General features: G+C 35.5%; 1 protein-coding gene across 11 annotated transcripts in view; it reads left to right on the top strand.

Annotated features, from left to right (window-relative positions):
* The window catches only part of DDHD1 (DDHD domain containing 1), a 108,247-nt gene extending 92,347 nt beyond the window's left edge, over positions 1 to 15,900 (top strand). For 8 of the 11 annotated variants that reach the window (XM_045451001.1, XM_045450996.1, XM_045450999.1 and 5 more), the window contains 5 exons: positions 1,963 to 2,112; positions 4,012 to 4,264; positions 5,262 to 5,453; positions 8,247 to 8,330; positions 13,183 to 15,900. In XM_045451001.1, coding sequence (XP_045306957.1) covers positions 1,963 to 2,112; positions 4,012 to 4,264; positions 5,262 to 5,453; positions 8,247 to 8,330; positions 13,183 to 13,364 — 861 coding nt within the window. In that variant the 3' untranslated portion in view covers positions 13,365 to 15,900. The remainder of the gene's footprint in view (positions 1 to 1,962; positions 2,113 to 4,011; positions 4,265 to 5,261; positions 5,454 to 8,246; positions 8,331 to 13,182) is intronic. The other 3 variants (XM_045451003.1, XM_045451002.1, XM_045450997.1) reach the window with 1 other exon arrangement.
* Positions 15,901 to 16,171: the final 271 nt, after the last annotated feature.

The following is a 16,171-nucleotide window of genomic DNA, read 5'->3' as shown; positions in this document are numbered from 1 at the left end:
TACAGATACTTCAAACTTAATTGTGAACAAAAACAGAACTTACCTAGAGTTTCCTGTTGCAGTTGATGGAACCACTGTCTTCCCAGTCAGCCAGACCCAAACCTTGTGACTTGCCTCTGACTCATTCCTCATCCTCATCTTCATTCAGTCATATTGATTCCACCTTCTCCTCTCCCATTTCTATTTCTGAATGGAACATCTCGCCCTGCCCAGGTTCAGATTATCTCTTGCCTAAACACTTTCAGTAGTTTCCTAACTTGTCTCTGAGTCACCAGACTCTAAATTTTCCAGTTCATCCACATACTACTACCAGGTTTACTAACCTCCTAAAACATGGGTCAAATCCTGTTCTCCTTCACTACTCATAAAATCGATTAAGTCCTACTTTTTTAACCAAGTAGTCAAGATTCTGTGCATTCTCATTCCAAGTTACATTTTCCTGACACCCAATTTTTCAACTATGTCAGACTACTTATTCTTCCTAAATTGAGCCAGGTTCTCTCCTGCCTCTGCTTTAGTTCATGTGATTGTATCAGCCTAAAATGTCCTCCTTTCTGGCCCCAATGACCAGCCCCAGGTGTAGAAATCCTTTTTGTTTTTTATGGCCAATGCAAATGCTTTCTCCTGTGTATCAGAAGACGAACAGACTTTTCTCCCAAGAAGACATCCAGATGGCCAACAGACACATGAAAAGATGCTCAATATCATATCCTTTGCATAAAGGAAATGCAAATCAAAACCACAGTGAGGTATCACCTCACATCTGTCAGAATGGCTGAAATCAAAAACACAAAAAACAGCAAGTATCGGAGAGGATGTGGAGAAAAAGGAATACTTGTGCACTGTGGGTGGAAATGAAAACTGGTGCAGCCACTGTGGAAAACAGTATGGAGGTTCCTCAAAAAATTAAAAATAGAATTACCATATGATCCAGTAATTCCATTAATGAGTATTTACCCAAAGAATTCGAAAACACTAATTCAAAAAGATAAATGCACCCCTGTGTTTATTGCAGCATTATGTACAATAACCAAATTAGGGAAGAAACTTAAGTGTCCATTGATAGATGAACGGATGAAGATGTGGAATATTACTCAGCCATAAAAACAAAAATGAAATCTTGCTATTTGCAGCAACATGGATAGATCTAGTGGGTACAATGCTAAGTGAAATAAGTCAGCCAGAGGAACGCAAGTACCATATGATTTCATTCATGTAGAATTTAAGAAACAAAACAAAGGAACAAAGAAAAAAAGACAAACCAAAAAACAGACTCTTAACCATAGAGAACAAACTGATGGTTACCAGAGGGGAGGTGGGTGGAACGTGGATGAAATAGGTAAAGGGAATTAAGAGGACACTTACTGTGATGAGCTTTGAGTAATGTATAGAATTGTTGAGTCATTATATTTTACACGTGAAACTAATGTAACAATGTGTGTTAATTATACTGGAATTAAAAAAAAAAACTTAACAATGTGGAAAAAAATGCTTCCTCCTGTGTAAAAACTCTGAGGTGGAATTAATTATCCCTCTCTTACAGCAGGCTCCCCCTATTCATTTATTTTATTATGCCTCCCCCACAGGATTCCTCTGCCTTATTGGTCTTTATTAAAACGTTGATAGCATTAGGATATTACTTCACACAAAATAGTAGCTTGATAAAACTTGGACTAGTGTGTGAAAACACACAATGAAATGGTCTTCTTTCTCCTTTCTTCTCATTTTTTGTTTTCTGTTAGATTTAAAGATAATGAAGTTGCTTCTAAAAATGGATTTTTTTAGACTAATTAATGGTTGGCATATAATTATGGCAGATACCATCTGAACAAAACTTGTGAAAGAAGACATATTTGAAGATAATTTTATTGTTCATATTTTGCCATGTGTTATGTTGTGCCCAAATCCTACTGAGAACAACTACCACCAGTTTTAAAATTTGGGATGACTTTATCATTTTAGGTTGAGAATTTCTTCTGCATGGGATCCCCATTAGCGGTTTTCTTGGCATTGCGTGGCATCCGCCCAGGAAACACTGGAAGTCAAGACCATATTTTGCCCAGAGAGATTTGTAATCGGTTACTGAATATTTTTCATCCAACAGATCCAGTGGTGAGTTGCAGTTATAGACATTTTTCCCTCAACATTAAATTATTCATAAAAGACTCTGTATGAAATATTGCAAGGTACAACTGAACTAATGAGAAATGAGTTGATTTATCTGATTATATTTTCATAGGTTCATATCTTTAAGACATTGGTGTTTTGGTTAATTTAGGGCTCGGAAATACCTCAGAGGTGATCTATGTTATAAGAGCATAACATAAAACTATTATCTCTGGACAAATAGTACAAGGAATAGGAATCTTCTGGACTGTCTAACCACAACCAATTGTAATACCAATAACCCAGCAACCACAAATTTTGAAAATTCCATTTTAATTTTTTTTTTCTTTAAAACATGCTACCATATTGAAATGTGTTTGGTAGACCCTATTTGAAATGTATTAAACATGAAAAAGTGGAAGAATTTATTTTAGCCTGGTCGAATTTTAAATCTGGGGTTTTTCATTCTCTTTTATGTTTATACTGTTAATAATTTTTTAATGTTTAGTGTTTAATGTTTTTAATCACTCCAGTGATCTTGCATCCGGGTAAATTGTATACTACCAAGTAAGATTTTTAGATGAGAAAAACGCTTCTTAAATCTTTTTGGGGACAAGGCTAGATAGAACTAAATTTAAAAGAAACTATTTTAAATGACCTTCATTCTCAGAAAGTTTGCTTTGTGTAATTGTGTGAAGTTTTTTCAAGTATCTTTAGCTAGTACCAAGTAAATATAGCATTGATTAAATATTAAAATTTTAACAATTCCCTATGTGTTAAAGAATCAAAAATGCTATCTTTAAGAAATGAATTTCACTGAGAATCTAGTATTAGATTCAAATACAAACGGCACAATCTTGGCCAAGTCACTCCCAAGACTTATCTATGTAATGCAGAGGACAAAATTTTACCTCCTAAGATGGTTAGGATTAAGTAAAATATATGTAAAAACACCCAGCTAACCATTTAGTATTTCATTAATATATATTCATTTTACTCATTATCTTGTAACTTGAAAGTGAACTTGAGTTTGTAGGGGAACTCTGAGTTATCAGTGTATACCCTGTCCTTGGTATAATCTTAAAGTTTTGTTATATCATAAAGGAGGGCTCCAATGTCATTTTATTAAGTTATTTTTTATTATTCATTTTATAGTTTTTCCTGTGATTTTTTTAAGTAAAGTTTTTTTTTAATAAAGTTTATGTCAGAACTGTGCTAAGCAGTATTTACAAATGTTGTCTGTTCTTGCCAACATCCTTGTGAGGTAGGAAGTGTTAATCTGATTTCTACAGCTCAGGAAACAGTGACTCTGAAACCTTGTGACTTGGTAGGTATTATTCAGTTAGTGACAGAGGCCAGAATGTGAACTTGGGGAATTCTAATGCCAAGTCCATTCATTGTCTTTTCTGCTATATCATCCCTTCTTCACATTAGACAAATGGTCTTTAATCAGCATCTAATTTGTGCTGTTACTATGTTAATCTATTTGAAAATAGAGTTTACAAAGAGCTTCTAAGATGTTACAGATTGGCTTTATTTACTGTGTCCTAGTTTACTGTTTATTGCTTCAGCTTTGTTGGTGAGACTAACATAAATCTAATTGTTATATGATATCAGAACCCAATAAAAATGAATCTGTTTTTCTGAAAAACAAATTAATGGGCACTGTTAGCTTAGACCAACACTAATTGGTTTTTTCCATAATCTCATCATTAAGGATATATAATTAGACCAAATTACATATTATTAATAGTGAACAAATGGGAATGCATGTTAGAAATACCAGGTGTTTTTTTTAATTCCCTAAGGTCTGTTGAGCATGCAATAGAATAAGAATAAACAGTTTACTAAAATCCAAGCATTGTGCCTTAATGTTGTGTTTCTTTGCATTTTTTTAAAATCAAGGCTTATAGATTAGAACCATTAATACTGAAACACTACAGCAACATTTCACCTGTCCAGATCCACTGGTATAATACTTCTAATCCTCTACCTTATGAGCATATGAAGCCAAGCTTTCTCCACCCAGCAAAAGAACCTACCTCAATTTCAGAGAATGAAGGCATTTCAACAATACCAAGCCCTGTGACCTCACCAGTCTTGTCCCGTCGACACTACGGGGAATCTATAACAAACATAGGCAAAGCAAGCATATTAGGTAATTTCTCTTAAGTATTTCTTATCAGTGAATGTAAGTACTTTTTTAGATAGGCGTTAAATTTGGGGTACTTGAAAATACTCTGCATATTATAAAACATCCCACATTTAATCCCCATGTCTAGAATTAACTACCCTCTCACTGTTCATACTTGAGAGCTAAAATCCCCAAAGGTTCTCTAACTAGATCAGATCTTGTACATTTAGAATATGAGATAGCTGGATAGACAAGGAAAGGTCTGGGAATCAAGGCCCTCATTTTAATCTTGGCCCTACCACCTACTATGAGATCTTGGGGAAGTCCCATCATTTTTAATGGTCGGCTTCCTCATCTGTAAAATGAGTTCTAAGGGTGTCCCTGCCAACCAGTTCTGCAATTCATGTCTTAACAGTCTTTCAAACCGTGTCTGTCCTGGAGTCAACAAGGATATTTAATTTCTTTGAATCATCTCCAGCACCAGCCACAATGTTTGGGGTAGCACTAGTTTATGTGCCCCTTGAATTTGTCCGTTGTTCTTAGTTACAGGTTGCCTTAATATAAAGTGCCACAAGATGGCACTATAAATAGGCTTTTCATTGAGATTTCACTTTGTCATACTCCCAGATTTGTTTATTGATAGCTTTTTATAACATACTCACTTAACTTCAGTAGTAAAGCATATCAATAGTAAATATATGCCCCTGTCAATGGTATGATTCTTTCATTAACGTTTTTAATCTTCCCAAATATTGTAATCAACAGTGATCACTTGAATAAAATAGAATCTTTATTCTTTTGTACACTGTATTCCTGCAGTTTGTACAACTCTCATTCTATTCAACACCATTTTTACTTAGAAACCTACAGTGTAAATTGTAACTTTCCTATGTTCCCACCCTGGAAAAATATGACTAGGACTTGGAACGTCTGCCAATTGGCTGTAACTATGGATGGTGCTCTTTAGCTTGGTATGTGGTGTGATTCCAACAGACTGACTGCCCTGTTTTGCGAAATATAGGGGCTGCTAGCATTGGAAAGGGCCTTGGAGGGATGTTGTTCTCGAGATTTGGACGCTCATCTACATCACAGCCATCTGAGACATCAAAAGACTCAATAGAAGACGAGAAGAAGTCACTTGGCTCGCTTCCCACTACCACTGTTGCAACACAGACCCTTCCACATAGCAGTTCTGGCTTTCTGGATTCTGCATGTTAGTTCATATTTTTCTTACTTTAAGTTAATACTCTATCTCTTACAACTTGAAGGCGGGGAGGATGAAGATACTAACGGTAGCAGTCAACTCTAAAATGTAAAGCATAAGTTAGCTTTTTTTTTTAAAAAGTACTTTTCCTCTGATTATATTTTTTATTTATTTTTTTGAGAGAGAGAGCATGCAAGCAGGGCAAGGGCAGAGAGACAGAGAGAATCCAAAGCAGACTCCACACTTCGCATGGAGCCTGGCACAGGGCTCAATCTCACAACTGTGAGATCATGACCTGAGCTGAAATCAGGAGTTGGACACTTAACCGACTGAGCCACCCAGATGCCCCTGATTATATTTTTAACTATAATTCCCAGGTAAATGCAGTTTTGCTCTCTGCATTGGTGAATGAAGAATTAAGAACATTAATAATCAGGGCCTGGTGGCACAAGGGTCTTAAACATCGAGCATAAAACAAATCTCTTTGGGAGAAAGCACCTCTGATTTTTAGAAAGTAGATTTTTTAAAAATATGGTCTTCTCAGCCTTAAAAATTCATGTAATTGCTTTAAACCTCTGCTGTGTATGTTCTTGATACTTTTTAAAAGCCATCCTGCTGCTAATTCCAGAGTTTCATTCATCCAGCCAAATTACAAAGACCTTCAAGCTTATATTGTATTGGATCTGCTGTGTGGTTTCCAGTTCTATCCCAGCTACCTAGTGTAAAGTAGATATTCAAGAAATGAATAAATGAATGGATAGTTATGCTGGACTTAGCATTAGAATGGAGCTCTATTTAATTCTTTCCAGTAGACTTCTAAGGTTTAAAATCTTGAATAGTTGTGAAACTCTTATACATTTAATATATATTTAATCCCAAGGGTCTAAATTTGAGCCTTATTTTCAAGTGTCCATAAAAGAAGACTAATAAGTCCTATTTTTCCATTGACTTATCTAAAGAAATGTAGATTCTCAGACTAGCTGCTTTTTGTTACTATAGCAATCAGGGAAAACTTTTCCTTCTTTCTCTATAAATGTTTAAACAGATTTTATTTCAGATACTTGTAGCCTTGTCTTCTTGCTGTGTCTGCTACTCTGTATTTTAAAATGACCAGTGTCCATTGCCATCCATCAAACATACTTAAAAAGGAAGTTCAAGTGTGGTGGTTCTAGAGGCTGGATCTTTCTCCACAGTTAGCCCTACTCCAGGAGCCATTATCCCTGACATTCCTGAGTTGGACATTTCTATTCGGACCAATAGCATTTTTTAACTTACTCCTATTTATGTGAGACTCTGATTACTAAAAATTTTATAATCGTAAGCCTTTTGAACACTGCCTAGAAAATTCATTTCAGACTTTGATATTTGTATAAAATTCATTTTTTTCGTTTTCTTACTATTGCTGACTTAAGCTTTCACTTCTACTTAGAAGTGCAGCTGTAAAAATACAAAACTCTGTTGTGACATACAGAGATCACAGCTCTAAAGTTTCTGAAGAAAAATAGTTTAAAAGAATTTTGTAAGATGACAGGTAAAAAGTCACAATTCCTTGTAATGTTAATACACAGCAATGATGCTAGTAAATAAACATTAGGGTGACTGAGGGAACAAGAATGAAGTGGGATTTGAGCCCCCAAGAAAGGGTAATGAAGACAAAGAGAGAATCCATAGGATCTGAAGGAAGAAAGCTGTTTCTGTGGTCTTTTTACTATTTAACATAGTAATTTCAAAATGATAACAGAGAAACCTGTTTCTTCTTTCAGGACAACAATTAATAGAGGTGCTCAGCTGCATTGCATCATTATACTTTGATAGCTTAACAAAATACATTTTCTGTCAGTCTTGCATATAAATTCTTTCTTTGTTGGTCTTAATGGTAGAGTCCTTGTAGACTATAGACTCCACTAAATATGAGCTAATCGTGAGTCTTAGTTACAGATATTTATCTCTAGACATAGATGTAACTATTAAAATTAAACTATTATAGTAGAATTCCACCTTTTAAAATCAGATTCTCAAGATTTGCCTTACTAATTGTTAGACATGCTTCAATAATACACTCTTGTTTGTAATCCTGATTTGGATGTTTTTTTATGTCATAGTTGCTCTATTATGCACATAGTGGCTGTATCTTGCAAATCCTAAAACCTTTCTTCCTTAAGCCTTCTTTCTGGATTTGGTCATTGTGATTAGGTGATTCTGGCTTCCTTCCTTTCTTCGTTCTGCTTGCATTGATTGCCTCAGTTCCTGATGACCTTTATTCTGAAGCTGCCAACTTTGATTCTCTTGCTTTTTGAGGGTAAGATGGACACAGGCTTTGAATTTTCATGATCCATCAGGGTTTCTCTCTTTGAAGAGTATGTGTTGTCAATTGAAACCACTTTATTCTCATCAAGTTGAATATCAATAGCTAGTCTTCATTTCTTTTGAAAAGTCCGGCCTTATTTATGGTAGTTTTATGGTTTCATTTTTTGTACTCCCTTATGTTTGTATCATATTACGGAAAGAAAATATCTGTTTCTTTTAACATTGTTTTGCCTCAAGGTTAGAACTTATATGATCTATTAATTTTGGGGATATCTGGGTGTTAACAGATTATGACATTGTATTGCAAAGTTAATGATGCTTACATTTTCCATGAAAGAGCTCTTCATAAAAACCAAAGTGTGTACTTCTTTATGTATGCTAGGTTTAATCAGCATATTTGGGAGTGTTGTTCTAACTTTTGGCCACTGCATCATTGAAGGCCCTTTGTAACCATCAGCCAACACTTTACAGCATCTTGTGTTTTTTTTTTCACAGATTTCAGACTTCAGGAATCGTTCTTTAATCTCCCACAACTTCTTTTTCCGGAAAATGTAATGCAGAATAAAGATAATACCCTCGGTATGGTATATGTCAGGAATAGCACTCAGAGTACAATAAAAATGATCCACTTATAGGTCTTCCGCTCACTGAAAACTTGCATCAGTTCTTCTATGAGATCAGCTTGAATGTTAACCATTACAGACCATTTGATATGTAATTTTTTCCTGTATATTCTAACCTTAAATAGTAGGGGTCCTGAAACCCAAGTATTGATTAGTCCCTTAGTGTGCTAAAATGATACTCCTATACATTCCTACAAAGAAGCAACCTTTTGGAGAGGGAAGAAAAGCATGAGGTCATCTTCCTTCTTTATTGTCCCAAAGGCTTCAAAGAGGTTCACTGTTCTTTACATGTAAGACATTTAGATATAAAGTCTCATAGTGTAAGAAATGTAATTATTCCTAGGTATTTCAGGTATCAGTACCGCTACTACTTAGGGCTGTGGGTGTGCCCTAGCTGCTGCTATCTGGTTTCAACACAAATATTTTTTCTTTAAGAAGGGTAGGTTTGCATTTAAAAATTAGCATTATTGGATACAAGAGATATTTTCAGTCTCTTAATTTTTAGCAGATTCTAAATGTACCACTAAGGATTAATCTTAGTTTAAAATCATTTTTATCATTAACTTTCATTCCTTTTTCCACAGCTCCTCTCCTTTTCCTTTTCCTTTTTTTTTTTTTTTTTTTTTTTTTATATTGGATTTTGTCTTTAACAAAAAATGTTACAGGTTTTTCCTTGGATTTTTAACCACATTTAATTTTACAACTTCTCTATGTAATTGCTAATTTCCATACATATTTTTTCTGTTTTCAAAAAAACTTCCTTGATAAAAATTCCAAAACAGTATTTTAATATAACAAACTGATTTGTGTTTTTATGCTCCCTAGCAACAGTTTATTTTGATGAAACTTCAAGAATTTCCCTTAAGGAATGATCTTATATAAGTGCTCTCTCTGCCCCCTGCTCATGTAATAGTTAGTCACATCCATGAAGAAATTATTTGACTTTGGCTTTTGCATATTTAATTCAACACAGAAGTTAATCCACTCATTTATCCTGCGTTCAAGTAGCCCTTACACGTATTATCTTAAAATCATCCCAGCTATCTAAACATTAACTACACCAAACTGATTCAAATGGTAATGTGTGTATGGCTTCTATTTCTCTTCCTCTACTTTTTTGCATTTAACAATTATTTATTAAATGTTTACCGTGAGCCAAAGTACCAAGATAGCCACTAGAAGATACCAAAATGAAACAGACTTCAGTACTGCCCGTAAAGATACTAAATGCTAGTGTGGAAATTGAGCATTGTCTAGAGAATATATATTTACCTAGTAGAGAAGTAGATTGCTACATAAATATTTATAACATATGGTAGATGTGATGAGCCACATAACAAAGGTACTGGTAAAGGACTCCGTCAGTTCTAGGGAATGAGAAAATGCTTTCACCTCGAAAAATTATAAAAGGTTCTGTGGAGGTAGAATTTGGACACACGGTGGTGAAAAGACATTGCAGGGAGAAGAAACAGCATATGGAAAAGCACAGGGTATGTAGAGGTATGTATGTATGTAGTTAGTTTTCTTGAGAAGAGCCAAGGATGAATAGAAGGGAATAGTTGTGAATGTGATTGGAAAAGTTTCTTAAACCAGATTGTAGAGGGCCATCTCCTGGAGTTTTTTTGTATTCAAGATTTACCCACAAAGCCCATCTGTTATCAAACATTAGGTATTTGAATATCTTTCAGGACAGATTAGTGTTGGGAAATTATTTTGGCAGATATGAAAACTGATTATAATATCAAGGATAGAGAATATCCTGAAATATATTTGAAATTATAACAGTTCACAAAATGTAAATATTCCTTGATGTCAAACATCTAACCACATGAAATGTATAGTTGCTCTGAGGCAACACAGAAATAACAAGACATAATTTACCCAGCAAGAACTCAGCATAATCTTTTTTACTATGAAAGAAGCTTTTGCTAGTCATTTGAAAACACAATTTGCTTTACTGGTATTTTTCTTGGTGTCTGCCTGTAGCCAAAAATCATGCAATTATGACCAAAATTAATACTTACAAATAAGACCACTTTAAGATTCATTCAGTTTTTGAAAATTTCTCTCCAAGGAAGTTAAAGCCATTAAGCAATAGAAACCTGTCCAATTAGTACACATTTTAAGAGTAAGATGTGCACTTCCTATTCACATGTGTTATGTTTTCTAATACAGTATCCATGTGGACAAGCCTTGTGCAGAGAGTTCTCTGATGAAAGCACAGTCCTGATGACACTTCACCTCCTACATACTTCATACACTGCAAACATTCACTCTGGGGAATAGGAAGGGAACTAGGCCTCTGTGCCAGACTCCCCAGAAAAGAAAATAACCCATGCTTTAAGGCAGTATAAGGCAACTGCTGATGATTGATAAGATCCCACAGTATTTTTTCTCAGTTTCACTTCTCTTCAGTTCAGGATCTCATTCCTTTCTTTGTGGATAGAGGAATTCTAGCACTTAAGGCACTCAAAAGAGAGAAAAAAGGGACAGAGTGATGATATTATGTTTTCCTTTCTCTTTGACCTAATTCAGTGAGTAAAACTAGGAAAAAACTACCCGCTGTGTTGTGCCACTCATTTTTGATGTGCTAATATTAAGAAAATAGGCCCAAGGCGACTCCATATCGATTTAGGCCTATTTGGGCCAAGGGCTCATCTCACGGCACATAAAGAATGGTAACTGCCATCTAGACCCTTGCTCCCTTGGGAATTCTGTGACCTACATAAAAGGAAGAGATGTGAGACGTAGGCCCACCTTATTCCATCCATCCGCCTGCAGAACCAATACCTGTGAGGTCACCTGCACTGGCAACCACACTACCTGTTGTAAACCTTGGAAGGAGGATGAGAGACTAAAACAGATTCATCGGGTACAGGCTGGCTACCTAATTCCTGTTTTGATGAGGATAGCCTACACATAAATAACCAGGGTGAGAGATGGCAAGTCTAGTTAACCATACTGACTGTAGGTGGTAAGAATGACAAGGGCATAGAGTAGGGCAATAATTAAGTTCAGCATTTGAGTGTCTAGTATATGAAAGGCAGTGTTTCACAACAGTAACCACATTTAAGAATAAATCTCAGGGACATAAAATCAAAGCCAAATAATAGTTGTTATAACAAAACACAAATCCCTTTTTTTTAACTTTAAAACAAAAGTTTAACTTAAGGCCATTGGACTAGGAAAGACTGTTCTACAGTGGCATTTTAAAGTAGAAATGATAACTTCGTGGTCTTTGCCGATATTAATGTGTGGGTTTCTCATCTCTTCTGTTTTTCATTTTATTTCTCCTCTTTTCTTTGTAACTACCTCCAGCTTGACTTCTCTTCTTCACGCTTGAGAATTCCAGTCTCCTTGTTTTTCATCTTCCTGTATCTTGTGCCAGAATGTGCCGACAAATCGAACTCAAATGTCCTATGGAGTACAAGAGATAAAAGATTCAGACATTACTACCCCCCAGTTCCCCATATAGATTTCAGCTATTTCTGCTGTATTATGGATTAGCTTATTGTAATTTAAGTGAGAAAAAAAGTTTTAAAAAATTTGTAAATATATTTTACAAGTGTTTTATAACCTAATTGGTATTTATGCTGCTTAAGGGTAACCTTAAAATATACAGATAGATCAGTGGGCATTCCTTGTCAGAAAAGCATAGTTGAATAGAAAAGTAACAACTCTATGCCCTTTTAAATCACTAAAAGATATTGTCACAAAATACCTATTTAAAATAAGCATTAGCTAAACATTTATATGAAATCATTCTCTAGAGTGATACGATTTCCCATGTGCAACTAACCAAATTCCCGGTGTAAAACAAAACCCAACTTTTTCTCCAGCCTCGTTGATTTTTGCCACCTTTTACTTGCTACATCTTCTGGCACTTCGAACAAAGATTTGGGTGTTCTTTGTTTTTAAGATAACTCCTTCAAAGTCTTATACAGCTCATTGACTCTTTTAAAGGAATTCCTAGAGATCAAAGTATTATTTTTCTAAGTGTTTTATCTCTAAGGACCTATTAAATGAATCCTTTGCAATTCTCTTATAGCCTTGATTTTTCTCCAACAGGTGTTGCAAGGACTTTTCTGTGGCTTTTAGAAAAAGACTTGATTAAATTCACTGAATTGTTTGAGCACAGCGCTGTTATAAATGAAGTCCTTCCTCCCAGGGATCACCACTCTTCCTCCTGGTTTAACTGTCCCAGCCACCCAGTGGATTCTTTATCAAACAGACATTTAGTGAGGACTTGTATGTCTCAGGCATATGTGAGGCCCTGCTGACTGCATGGGGACCAGGCTGTGCCATGGTGGCCACATGGGGAGGAAGGCAGTCTAGGACTACAAAAAGTAACCACAGGACGAGGTGATGGAGAGGGCGTTTGAGTGACCTGCATGCACTCCCAGACATTATTGCACATAAGCCTGGCCCACACTTCTGCCAGAGGGCTGTTTTTCTTATTTTACAGATTAGGAACAAAGATTAAATGGGAAAGTTAGGATTTGAGGCTACTTTCTTTACTCCAAACATATTCTATGATACCAAGTGATTTTGTTTGTTTTATTCCTTTATTATCCCATACTGACCTAAGCATACAAAGGAAAGGACTCTACCAAATAGAATCCTGAGTCTGTCTTGGGTGTTTGTTTGTTTTCCATGAGATTAGAGTGGAAAGTCACTTTAAAGAGGGGGGGAAAAAAGGATAAAAGAATCATTTCTATTAGCTAAATTTTTATTCTCAACTCTAGGTAAAGTCTATATAGAACATATTGTAATACTTATTCACTTGTTTGACTTTCTTTTCCTTTCAGTGGAATTGGATCACAGAATTGATTTTGAACTCCGAGAAGGCCTTGTGGAAAGCCGCTATTGGTCAGCTGTCACATCTCATACCGCCTATTGGTCATCCTTGGATGTTGCCCTCTTTCTTTTAACCTTCATGTACAAACATGAGCACGATAATAATGCAAAACCCAATTTAGATCCAATCTGAACTCTTGAAGGACACTAATGGCCCCAAACTGATTTCTTCCTGTTAAAATATGTGTGTCAAGATATGATGGAGATTTCAGGTTTAAGTGTGTTTCAGTTTTGTTTAGGGCAAGAAATATTTGAATTTAAAGCACTTTATTTAAAAAACAAATATTTTTTCAGTCTGAAAGAAGTTATTTACACTTTTCATCATTTTAATTATGAGTCTGACAGAGCCTCCTGCAGAGAATCAAGCAAGACCTGGAATTGAGTTTGGGTAGAACTACGTTATAAATCACAATCTAATTTCCCCCAGATATAAAGGCATATTAATGAGTTGAATCTAATGTATTAACCAAAATATGTTGTAACTCTAAAATGGTCAAGATCCAGTGTAGTCTACGTAAAGACCACAAGGTGTTATTACTGTTGTCGATTTCTGCGAAAGCGTCTATTTCCACAGGTCCTTTGACAGAAGAGGATAACAGAGTTTAAGGTGTTTTTGAATTTAACTTGCTTAGAAAAACTAATGCTAAAAAAAAAGAAACAATATTTGAACTACTGTATTTATAATTTATTACCTCTAACTGCTTTATTTCAATACATGAAGCATTACATTTTTAAAATGTTTCCTTTGAACAATTTAAGAACCACATTTCTTTTCTATAGTGTTAAGACCCTTTTTTCCTCAAAACTCCATCTTTGTACTCTTCAGATGAATATATAGACACTGTGGCATACTTTCAGTATTTTTGTCATTAAAAACTTGTGGTTTCACATAAATAACACTAGTTCAGTTATTTTGAAAACAAAATGAACTTTTCGTTATGTCACATGTACCTCAGAAGAAAGCTAAAGTTTTCTAAATTTGACACAAAGTACTCCATCATGGCTACATTTATTTCATTAACCTTATGGGAAAATTAGTAAACAACTTTGGAGTGGTGAATACTACAACTATTTTCAATATATAAACATCTGTGTGCCAAACAATTAACATATATAAAGGGATGGAGTGCCACTCACAGATTTTACTTGTGAAGTGTTCGAGAAAACATGGTTGAGACACAAGACACAATAGATCAGGATCCCGAGGCACTGGAAGAGTATTCCTCCACTGTGATTGTCTCCACAGTGCTTTTCATCTGAGGAGCTCAAAGTGCTTTAAGATTCAGTCATCTCTGTAGTACTCCTTGAGGTAAGTAAATGAGCGTTTTCCTCCTGTTTCGTGTTAATACACTAAGGCACCAAAACATTTTAAAGTGCCTTGAATTAGATTACAGAGCAAATAGAAGAGCTCAGATTGAAGCTGCACTGTATTCTTTTATATGCTATTCAGTGACTACAATTCCCACGTGACCTCTTAGTAGTTTGCAGACAGTAATAATAACAGAAGTTGTAATGCGTAATTTGGAGAGAAGACTGTGAAGCCGATATTTTGTCCTACTTGTCGTATATGTTCTGTGGTTCTCACATACAAAGGAGGAGTTACTTAGAAGAGACCAGTAGCCATCTCTACCCCAACTAACTCACTTTTGAGTGGCTTCCCCTAGGTTCCACGTAAGGTGCTGTCTTTGCTTATCTTCCAAGGATTTTCTTAGCTGCCCAATAATTGTCAAGCTGGGAGCAAAGTTGGTCAGTTGTGCATCTCACCCACTCCATTCTTTACAAAAAGCCGTGGAATCTGTGGGCTCACCTGTAGGTTTTCCTGAGCACCATCAGTCCCTTGTCCTGGGCTCTCATGGAATTTGCACAACATAAAGCACTTCTTTTGAGTGCTTAAAAAGGCCCTGAAGCCCCGTGACCAAATATGTGACTCTTGCTATAAAAGGCTTTTGATGAGATATTCGCAAAGCTGAAGCAATCTCTTTCGAATTTAGAGACTCCTGTGAACTCAGGTCACTTTCATACCCTGTTTTATTTCATACGTCTACTTTAGTTCTCAGGAAAATTAAACTCCTGTCTCATGTGACCGTCTCATTAAAGGTACTTTAAGCATATGTTGCTGCAGGTGGTGTGACACTCGTATGTCTAAGAGCTTTAAGGGATTCATTCTTACCAGTAGAATGCGAAGAGTCCTTTTTCCTGGGGACAGTAAGTCTATCAGACCTTTTAATTTGATATGGAAGAAAAAGAAAAAGAAAAAGATATCCCCATAGCTATAGCAGATTATCTGCTTCTCTTTTTTCACGTTGAGAAAACAAAATCAAATTTAACCCCACAGAGTTTATCTGAGTTCTTGAAAAGAGCAACATTTAAAACCCCCTTTTCAAAATTAGCTATTCTGGATTACTGAACAGGTGTTTTGTTTTCAGTGTATTTCATCAACAGAATAGAGATGGTGATCTTGACTTGATAGTACTCTTCTTGTTTCCATGTCTCTGCATGTTATCATGGAATGTACTTGTATATACTCAAGTAATATACAGAGTATGTGTAATTCCGGCTTGATTTAGAAGCTAAGTCCGTTACTGAGTAACATTTTGCAACTTTATTCCAGCAAGTACTAAATTGGCCAAAAAGTTCTGTTTTTGATACCATTAAAAATTTATTCTCTATTTTGTGTACACGCTATGATGATTCTTCAGAGTACTGGTCATATCGTTCTATTTTAATCCAGTTAGGGTCCCAAGAATTACCAAAACTTAGAATAAGGAGAATGTTTTGGATTAAATCTTACCTTATTTTTACTTTGAAATTGACCTTTGCTAAAGCCTTTTTGTCAGTTCGTAACTTTATTTTCTTTTAAAAAAAAATTTTTTTTTTAACATTTGAGAGAGCACTAGTGGGGGAGGGGCAGAGAGAGAAAGAGACATAGAATCTGAAGCA

This window comes from Leopardus geoffroyi, chromosome B3 (assembly GCF_018350155.1).
Source record: "Leopardus geoffroyi isolate Oge1 chromosome B3, O.geoffroyi_Oge1_pat1.0, whole genome shotgun sequence".
NCBI classification, from domain to species: domain Eukaryota; kingdom Metazoa; phylum Chordata; class Mammalia; order Carnivora; family Felidae; genus Leopardus; species Leopardus geoffroyi.
The sequence above is the reverse complement of the archived record's forward strand: the minus strand, read 5'-3'. Positions and strand labels throughout refer to the sequence as shown.